General features: G+C 36.6%; 2 protein-coding genes across 6 annotated transcripts in view; one reads left to right on the top strand and one right to left on the bottom strand.

Annotated features, from left to right (window-relative positions):
• Positions 1–7,874: 7,874 nt before the first annotated feature.
• Positions 7,875–10,858, bottom strand: part of LOC135681084 (acetylcholine receptor subunit alpha-1-B) — a 41,340-nt gene continuing 38,356 nt past the window's right edge. For all 5 annotated transcript variants that reach the window (XM_065195387.2, XM_065195406.2, XM_065195415.2 and 2 more), the window contains one exon: positions 7,875–9,918. In XM_065195387.2, the coding sequence (XP_065051459.1) occupies positions 9,102–9,918 (817 nt within the window). In that variant the 3' untranslated portion in view covers positions 7,875–9,101. The remainder of the gene's footprint in view (positions 9,919–10,858) is intronic.
• LOC148958168 (neuronal acetylcholine receptor subunit alpha-2-like) overlaps positions 9,828–10,858 on the top strand; it is a 55,079-nt gene continuing 54,048 nt past the window's right edge. The window contains exon 1 of the mRNA XM_089113448.1: positions 9,828–9,960. The gene's annotated coding sequence lies outside the window, so the exon portion shown is untranslated. The remainder of the gene's footprint in view (positions 9,961–10,858) is intronic.

The raw sequence follows: 10,858 nt of genomic DNA, 5'->3' as shown, positions 1-10,858 counted from the left end.
TTACACAGGATTCTAGGTAAGACAAGCTTCCCCTAAGACATTAAAAATTCATGATATTAATCATAAGGGGAAGATCCGAACTTCAGCAATGGAGATAATTGGTGTAACAAGCACAGTCTTCACCCTGGCTTAACTCTGACAGCTTTATTACCCTGCTGGAAGCCCACACCTCAAAACCCCAAACGGCTCACATCACTTTCTTAACCAAAATTAAACATGTTTTTAGTTTAGATCACAGACATGAGATAATTACTACAAAAACAGATTATAAGCACATCTCTCTAGTCAAGTTGAAATATGTAGGGAGAAATATTTTACAATGATTTCCAAACAATACAAAAGTACAATTTATCTTTTTAAATGATTGAGTCATGGTGAATAGTCTTTCTTCGTTGTTGGCCATTCGTGATTGGTGTAATCGCTGTGGTTTTGTGTGATATCTGCATCCTTTGTTGAAACCTTGCTATTGGCAGAAGCCATGTTGTGATTTAGTGAGAAGCAACGTCATGTGATAAATGCCAGGTCCACCAATAGCATTGTAGCATAAAGATTATGACTCAATGCGTTTGGGTATATCCTTTTCTTTTATCATTGCTCAATACCTTTAAATATTTAGAGCCATTTTGTTCGATTGAGTATATGAATGAACAGCAAGTAAACTGAATCAAATCAATTTATAACTGCTAAATGTGAGGATTAGAGAATTTCAGCATCAATGGTACCTCATGAATGGAAATAGGCTTTGACAAATAAAACAACTTAAAAGCAAGCTAAAGTATATCATACTCCTATGAAAAAACATATTTATTACATATTTATATACATTGCTACCACTAATTGGGATACAGTGTTGTCAAGGATGCATCCAAGACAATTATTTATGCTAGAGCTCGGAGGATTTCCTAGTGGGCACCTCAAAACTTTTCATTTAGGCCCCTTAGATTTTTCTTCCTTTTAAGCTTTTATCATTCTTACCATCAGATTTGTGAGAAAAACAAGTGAAGGAAGGCCCCACGTATTTCCAACATATTATGAGTAATGACAACAAGAAATGTTCAATCAATATCAAAATGGCATGCCCCGAAAAACTTGATTTTCCCAGCCCATACAATTTCCCACCACACCCCTGTGCTAAAAATGTTTTATGATAAAAATGAAGCTCAAAAAAGTATCCTAAAAGCAAGTAGACAGTTTCTCAATTTTGTGTCACACTTAGAACTGAAAACAACTGTCTGATGAACAATAGCAGCCCCACAGGAAAGACACATTCTCCTGTTTTTGGCAGGATTTATGCTGTCATTTTGTCATTATGCCATTAAACAAAACATTTCTAATTTCAATTCAAGGATTTCCTTTTTTGCTAATATACAGAGAGACTCTATTTTATCTTCTAAATCTTAGTGCTTTTCTGTGAAAAGGGTGTGCTAGCAGCATTTAAGGGCAGAAAAACGATAAACTGCTGTTAAACATCGTTTGTTTTATATATGCATTCTATGGAATATTAACAGCATTTGAACTTAGCATTTTATCATGCCGAATTTAGGGTTTTCATGATTTCATATCTGTTGCCTGTTGCCTGTAAGATTTCATATCTGCTTTGAACATTAAACATTGAGTCAATTTGACATTAAACATTATTCAAGATCTAAAGGCCAGGCTACATGATCACTTTTTACCATGACTTTTTTTTATATTGGACCAACATGCTGAAAAGTGGTCGTGTAACATACTAAAATTGTCCATTTTTGCTGCAAAATTTAGTGCGCTCATCAGGTGTTAATCCTCTATCATTGGAAATTTTACTCTGCATGAAAGCAAAGAAAAATCGAGTTCATCATAGGCGCCGACTATGTGGGGGCTCAGGCCCCCCCTGGGAATTACTATGGGGGGGCTCAGCCCCCTTTGGGAATTTTGTGTGAAATCTGCCACTGGGCTGAAAATTCAGCGCAGAACAGCTGAAGGAAGGTATATGTATATTCTAAGTCTCAAAAATGTGAAATTTATCTATTGTTAAAGAATAATTTGAATCAAATAAATCCCTTGTAAAAAAATTACCGAACGTTATTAAAGCGACAGGGAATTTCTCTACCTTTTAACCTTTTTTAATTCTTTTCTAATTTAAATTTTGAGCCCCCCCTGGGAAAAATAAAAGTCGGCACCTATGAAGTTCATCACTTTTTTCAAAGGTGCCGACAAATTCTTACATCACATAATGTTTTGATGAGAAGGGAACAGCCTAGAGTTTTGAGAAAAGAAGAAAAAGACCTGAATTGTGCTCAGAAACATAATTTTTAGCAGAAAACGAATTCGTGTGAAATCGAAAACGTATCAAACTGCTAAACATTCATGTGGTTAATGATTTGGAATAAATCAAAGAGCAGCACATTACAGAAAAATAAATGCAGTTTGATAAAATACACTCCTTTTTTATATAAACCATCCCCGGCAAAGATGCATTTTCCAATAAAGACAAACTGTTAGCTAACTTTTTAGCCAGCTCCATCAAAGCATCTGGTACCTCATTTGCTAGGATTGTGTGATTTATTCCTATCTAAAAACTATTGAAATTAGCATAAGCTTGATATGAATTGTATCATTTTTTAAAAAAAGCACACAATTTGAGGCATTTTTTGAAAGATTTTGTTGCATTGTTGACTTTTAAAGGAAGTCTAAAATCGACTAAATTTGTTTATGGTTGAAGCACCGAGGCTTTGAAAATTGGTAAAGTCTGTACTTGAAAAGCAAATATTTAGCAATTATTTTTTCTTTGAATTTTCCAAGGTGGTCGAGTAAACAACACACTTTAAAAGTTGTGTTAGATTGGATGGTTGTTGAAAGTTTTGCAGACTTTGCAAATTATTGGATAGAAAACCTTTATCTGTAGGTTCTAGAAGGTCTTATCATCTAGCCATAAGGAATATGCAACAATATGTCTTTGTCTATAATTTGAAAGAAAAGTCAAAGAAGAAAGGACCCAGAGTGTATCTTTGTGGAACAAAATATTATGAAAAGTTAGACTTAAATTACTTATAACATCTTGAATGCAAAAATCAATATGCTAGTAACTTTGCATCTCTAAAGTTTGTGATGTCATTTTGCACAGGGCTTAAGGAGCACTTTGTGCAGGTAGATGTAGGTGTTCACATATTGTTCTGTTTAAAACCATTTGAAAACCAAGCGTTTTTGCTATGAAAGGTTTTTGCGATGTAGATTACACCAGTTTGACATGTTGCAGTTTATACAGTTCTAGAACGGTCCTGCCGGCCTTTCTTCTCACTCATATCGCCTGTAAAAACTGTTCTTTCGAAAATGCTTCTCTTCTCGGATTATTTTTTCATTTGTGTACTGTCTAATATTTATGATACACGGCCAAAAAATCAGTGGCACATTAGCAAGCGGCTTTTGCTATTAGGCAATGTGAGCCACCATTTTGGCCTACCGTTTCCATATTTGTACACACTGATTTCTGGTAAGAAACATTTAATTTAACGTCAGGTGTTTGAATTTGCACGTGTAGAATTTTTTATTACGTCAAATGAATCGTTTGGGGGAAGATAAGCTTCTTGTGGAAGAGTTATCTACATGATTCGCTGTTGTAGATATCTTAAGATAGAAATGCTGTATTTTTCTCAATGATTTGACAGCTATCATCTGGAAACAGCTGGCAATTTCAACATTGTCTACTGAGACTTCATCAAGAGGTGCATTTGCTGATATCTGTTAGCAATGTCGAGTAGTACAATGCCAAGCGTTAGTAATCGTTTGCGATCCTCCAGAAGTTGCAATGTGATTCACAGATGTGGAGGTCATAACCTTCTCGCAAAGAGTACATCCTTTCACAGATCAAAAGAGCATGAGATGCTGCTCCTGCATGAGAGAGTATTAAAAAATCGAAAATCTACGGACAAAGATTGTTACTCACGGCCTACACTTTTGAAAATGGATTACGATGAAAATGATATAAGACAATTTCGGAACAAACTGGCTCCATTCTGGACAATGGAAAAGCCAACTTGTGGTGTTAGGTTTTCACGAGAGACCAATAACAGAAGAAGTAAACTGGATATCGAGCCTTCAAATCTTGTTAGATGGAGAAGAAATTACTGACAAAAGTTCGTTGGGCGCTGTTTTGAGAACTGTAAAGATCGAACTTAATAGTCTTAGCGACGATGAACCCAAGTAACTGTTACAAATGAACTAGAATATATACGATCAAAAGACACGATATTGTTACACTATCTTTTTTCTTAAAGAATGTCCTGCTTGTCTTCTAGAATGTTAACAGCTTTTCAAGCCAAACTTTTGACAAACTTTTAAATTGCGTTTTGGCTTTTTTTCTTTTTCACCTAGGCCCTGTCCACACGGTGGCGGATATTTTTGAAAGCGCACTTATTTTCATCCATTGTCAAATGAATAAATGTCTACGCAGTGAGCGTTTTCAAAAATATATTCATCCAGACGCCGACTCAAAACCGAATAAAAGACGCTAGATATTCATTTATGAGCATGCGCAAATTACTTGACGCCGATTTTCTCACTTGCTGAGTTTACTACTTCTTCACAGCGATTGTAACTTCCAACAATCACTGAAAAGACAAAACAAAGAAACCTTCACAAAGTAAGACTACCGAGTTGTTTGTTTAGACGGACGACCAGATGGAGCAATGACTGAAAGCCACTTATGTTTATAAAGTTTATATATAATGATTATATATTTATAAAGTTTGAACAATGCAGTGCTTAGCTGCAAGCAAGCTATCAGACTTGTAAATAGGGTTACAATCAGAGCAAGTACTTTGTTTGTCATCTTGGATTGAAATTGTGTGTATAATCAGCGTTTTTTAAAATTTACGTTTTTGCTGTCCAAACATGAACATGAAACAGCATTTTCAAAAATTTCCACGCTGGAAAGCTTTTTCAGAAAGTTGTTTTGACCTTGTGTTTGAATGAGTTGTTATCGTTTGTAGATTTTGAATCAGAAAAAAGTTTACCTTTGGCCCCAAATATGAGATAAATTTTTGGCTTGTGCCTCTTTTACAAAATATGGGAGTTATATTCACTTTTATTCACCAGATGACAACCAATCTACCAACTTCCGTTGAAATCATCGAAATCTTCAGAAGATATACCAAGTTGATGTTGAAAATGATTCTGACGATGATTCTGATGTTGAAGAGATGCGAAACCTCGGGCTTGATAACCAACACAGGTTTCTAAGCTACTACATACACAAATAGCACGCTGAGAATCAAAATCTATTTAGCTCACAACAGCCTCTTGAAATTGAGTTTCTAACAAACCAAAAACACCCCTGGACATACATATAAAACTTAACCAAAGTACGTTATATGCACATATGGTTGCTATCAAGCTAGACATTTCCTGTACCTATGGGAATACCTATGGCATAAGCATACTTATTCATCAAGAGCGTTGTGCCTAGTATGGTCATGATTTTGTAAACTAACTTTCAATCACTACGAAAAAGATCACACATCATTGGTTGCTTCGTTACATTACATCATGTTTATAGAAATAAGGTGTTAAGAATCAGTAAACATGATGTTTATCAAATCAAGGATCTTTCAGGTACCTAATGCCAAAAATAGTTGCTTTTTATAGGAAAACAATTATGTTAACTCAATGTTGTTTACTATCTTGCGGATTTTACATGTAACCTTTCAAGTCACTTGCCCCACGTTGGGCGCCAGTGCATCGATCAATGGATCTGCTACAACATGCTATCGAGTAGCTTGTTAACCAAACCCGGTTTCGAAGGAAAGAGTGCTTCAACTTTACCTGGTTATAACGTTTTGACGTCAAAGAAATGACCTTCTCTCTTATAAGCTTTATCAAACTTCGTTTTATCAGATTCAGGCCCTTCACGACGTGAACATAATAAACAGGACTTGCCCATGTTGCATACTTACCGTTGCCTTACATTCAATCAATAATTATGTACATTCTACACACTCGCTTTTCCATGTGAGTTGTCCCCCCACTTATCCCTTAGAGTAAAGTCCTGAGACAAAAATTCTGGGAGACTAAATCTGCATTATCCTCACCACTTCTTCGAGAAGGGCAAATCTTTACGTTGAGGAGTTCTAGATTCAACTTTCAATCAGGTCCCTTCTGTATTGTTTTTGTAAGAAATGTAGCAAATTTACTTCATCACATCAAAACGGACATTAACACAGATTCATTGCCACAGAGCCAGGGTGCATTCCATGTCAACTGTACGCCGAAGGTCCACCGGGGTATTTGTTTAGGTACGCCAAAAATATAAAAGCAGTTGAGTTAGTAAAACTGTAAACATTGTTGCGCCAGACAAAGAAAACTGATTATTAGAGAAAACTGTGGTGTTTGAGTCTTTATTTTACGTAAACTCTGTACATCCCTTCATGTTTAGCATGCCAACTAACGTACGCCAAAAATTTTTTTAATTAGTTTGCACGCCGAACGCCGAAAAAAACCTGGTTGTACGCCGAAGATCTTCGGGCCTAAGTACATGGAATGCACCCTGGCCACAGAGCGATAAAAATTTTGTGAAAGAACTCATTTTATAAAAATCAATGTATTTGAACTGAAAATGTATATGTTCTTTGCACCAAGGCAAATAAAACAGAAACTGCCTTATGTACCAACATCTACACAATTTGGCAAAATTATGCTAATATCATTTTCCACCACAATACTTGCCTTTAGGATTTTAGCCTGAACAATGTTTATACAACGAATCTGTGCGAGACTGCCGCTTCCTTTGATGTAACGCTTTTCTAATGATAGGGAAGACTCACAGTTGGTTTTACAGTCTCGCAATGCTAATCCCAATAAGTTTCTCGTACTTTATGCTTCTAAAGACGAATATTTACATCTGCTCATAACAGCACCAATTGGTTCTACTGTCACAGTATGATATGGCCAGGAATTCAAATTTACTTCAAACTGCGACATAATCAGATTTTCGTCTATTACTTAAAATCCAGTTCAAAAACATGCATTTGTAACTTGAGAACCGCATGCTCCATTTTCTTTAAGAATTATTTGAATATTGTCTCATGATACGAATTAATGCGTATAGAGACTAAAAATAATTGCGTTTTCATAAATATCCATCACTGTGTGGACGGGGCCTAAATCCAAAGGCAGTTTCATTTAAAAGATTCACACACTCGTCTAAACGCTTTCAATGGCTTTTTAAGAAAAAGTAGCCCAATGTTTACAGGCCCAAATAAGCAGATTAATGTTCTTGATAAGACAACTTTAACTTATAAAAGTCAGTTGTAGAAAATTTTTTTGATAAGGATTTTGGCTAAGCTAAAAGAATACCACACATTTTAGCTTTTCTGTAAAAGAACGTCTATACACATATACCATCTGCTTTATTCTAATGTATGCAATCGAGGCTGTACGCTTTTTCACCTATTGACGATTCCTAATTTCAAACAATTCAATATCTACGCTTTACTCAGTCGCATAATAGCCTGTATCATCAAAATAATTTCCTTTCTTTTTTCTTACTGAATATGTTTTGCGCACATAAGTTGGCCCCCCTTCTACTCCTTTCCCTTGTGCCAAAGCAAAAATTGGAATGATCCAAGCCATTGTGTATGCATTCCTAGAATTTTCAACAACTTGTTGCAATTTATCGAAAACAGGTTATTTCTTCTTTTACTTCATCGAGCATCACGAAGTCTTGCTATTAAGGACTTGAAAAGTGGAGTTTTAAAGATTTTTTTCTGAAAATAGAGAAATCATTCTTGCTCCTTCATTTGGGCTTTGGCGAGGATCGGGCATGGCTCTTAGGCTACCTTGCGCAAGTTTATTAGTTTTTTTTTAAAGTTTTTCTTAGTATCTGTAAAAAAAGACAACGAAATGTAGCATTTTAGATACATGTATTTTTAAGGGATTCATTTATCGAATACAATACAGTAGGTTATTACCATCCCTGAAAAAATCATCGTTTTATCTAGACAAAAGTTTCCATAACACTGTCGCGTTTTATTAAAGGGGCTTGGTCACGTGTAAGGCTGCGGAGCAATGTTGTTGTGTTGATATTGTGGATGGGATGAATCCACCACTGTAACTGAAGTGAGATTTGGTAGAAAAGAGAATAACAGCGCATCGATATTCAACATCATTTCCTTGGCAAAATAAGAAGCCGTTTGTACTGCAACGGGAACACAAAAAGGGAACACCCTTACGGGCAGTTTTGCCGAACGAACAACACAGAAAACCTGCCGGTAGAGGCACGAACAGCGAATATTGCTGAAATCGATGGTTTAAGAATGATTCGGTTATTGCTGCAGGCATCAAGACTTCACGGCCTGCCATTTTATCAGACAAGCCGCTTTGACAATGGCAGACAAAACCCCGCAAACTCGCAGACTGTCCCGCACAAAATGTTTGTTTGCAGTTAAATTTGACTAACCCAATCAAAGTTTGCAGGAGGAAGGGGGGGGGGGAGGGGCTTGGGTTGAGAAGAATTCAGCATGGTTCCTGGTATGTTAATCTTTTAAACTTTAAGATGCGATTTTTCATCAATTTTTCGCAAGAAATGTGATTACCTTTAAGCGTGGACAAGGACAAAGAGGTTTGGCGAATAAGGCCTCTCAAGAGTGAATGACACAGGTTCTGTGTTGCTAGGGAGATTTGCTATATCAGATATCATCAAGGAGACGCAATCATTAACAAGCTTTATGTTCAAACGTTTTCGAGATTCGATTTACTGTTTCCCGAAAATATTTTCGTTTTTTTTCTATCAGGTTTTTCATGATTACACGTATTCCAGTAATATCTACAAGGATTTCTAAGGCGGTAAATTTAGATAAGAACTGTTTCTTTTAGGATATATTTCCATTCAATATTTTGTTCACAGTTTTTAAATATCATACTAACTTGAAACGTTTCACGTTTATCTAGGTTAAATTCTACAACATGCAAATATTAGTTTGCACAAAATTTCACATGACTCTTCAAGGGTCACATTCAGTGTCATATAAACAAATCAGACCTGAAAATGAATTTCGTTTCAAGTTTCAATCTTTAGACTCTTTCATTTGTCCACTTACAAATTCGCTTTCGGTCTGGTCGCCTCATGTTTATTTTATATGATGCCCAAACCCCTTAAGAAGCATTACAGCTGACACGAAGATAAAGCTCAGAAAGAACGAGATGAGAAATATGCGATCAAGGGTCTGGGCAACACATCTCCAAAAGTCCTTGTTCGCTAGAGTGATGGCTTCGATGTGAGATCTTTTTACGAGCTCATCAACGTTGGACATGATAACATCCATTGCATTGTTCGTAGGCGTAGTCGGCTTGTTCTTCTTCTGAAACCGTTTGTAGGGCATGCTTGGCTGTTTGCTTGGCGTTTGATGGGCCGATTGTAACAAGCTTGCAGCACTCATTGTATCATTCCCTAACTCGGCGGCTGTGGTGCGATCCAAGTAACTAAGAACTCTTGCACCTTGTTCTTTGATCAAAATCGATTTTCTCCTTTTTTGCAGGCCTTTATTGCGTCCCTCACAAACGCCAACTATTGGTCCAAGGACGTGGAAGAATATGAATCGAACCAATGGAGGGATGGCTTGCGACTGTAGTAGATTCATAGAGACCAGGTTGAATAACACTGCCATGGAGATCATTGCCATGCACATCAATAGGAATTTGGTTATCAGAGGCGTCACATCTGAATTTATTGGTATGCTACCAGCGACCATGAGGCAGAGGAATGATAAGGAAAGAAAAGATTCGATTGCTAGGCCAACTCTTTCACCTGTAAGGTGAGGTGACGAGAAAGTTAATATAGCGAAACACGTGATCACAAGGGATGGGATAATGACGTTGAATAAGAAGAAGCCAGGCTGCCTTTTAAAGTGCAGAACGAAATCGATGTAGGGATACGTGAGGCAGCATCTGAAATGAGAAAAAAATGAGCATCAAAGAACCAGTAACCAAGTAAGTGAATAGTGACGATTAGCTGATAGATCAAAAAGCACATTGGAGCGTAAATTTTTCACTGAAGTACAACGCTGTTGTCTTGTTCAAAGAGTACTCTCTTGGATCTACTTAAATATAGAAGCAGTATAATGTACAGTGTAAAAAGAATATTGCATACTGTATACTTTCTGCATGTTGTTATCTGTGGTGCACTGCACTGTATATCACTCTTAGTAATTCAATATTCTCTTTACGGTATACATTTTATTGCTTCTACATTGAGTAGATCAAAGAGAGTTCTCGTTGAACAAGACAACAGTGTTGCTATATGGTTGTGTTATGATTTTTGGTAGCCGTTGTGTGTGGACTAGAACATATGCTTGAAAATTGGTTAAAGTATGGACATTTGATGTTGTAAAATGCCAGGGGAGATGAGTTTACTTCAAATGATCAGTGACAAAAGTTTAACCAACAACTATTACTTTAACGGTGGGTTTCCAGACGCGATGAAAATTAATTTTAAAACAGGTATTCCTTGTTTTCACCTGGCTTTTCTGTTCTCTAGCACTTTATTAACTTTATCAAGGAATTAAATTTAAGAAGCTAAAGAATTAATGCAGCTTGCAGGAAAAGAAAAGTAATATCCCCAGAGTCCAGAAAAGTTGTTAACCTTCCTGCAGACAAAAACATCCCAGAAGGTAAATCTTCCTCACAAAGCAATAGAAAGTGGGTGTGTCAAATGAGCTTCTTTTGTTTTTCGTGGACCTTCCTCCGGTCAGTGGCCTTGCGACCGTAATGTTTTCCTGACTCTGGATATCCAGTTGCCAGCGTTTTGTTCCTGTATACTTGTTCCAAAGTAAAGGAGCTATTACTGTCTTCAATCTCCTTTTGCGCGAACCAAGATGTTCTTGGTTAA

The sequence above is a fragment of the Rhopilema esculentum genome, chromosome 17 (genome assembly GCF_057945365.1).
Source record: "Rhopilema esculentum isolate cy_ngs chromosome 17, ASM5794536v1, whole genome shotgun sequence".
Lineage (NCBI taxonomy): Eukaryota > Metazoa > Cnidaria > Scyphozoa > Rhizostomeae > Rhizostomatidae > Rhopilema > Rhopilema esculentum.
Note: the sequence above shows the minus strand (reverse complement) of the source record. Positions and strands in the feature narration are given on the sequence as shown.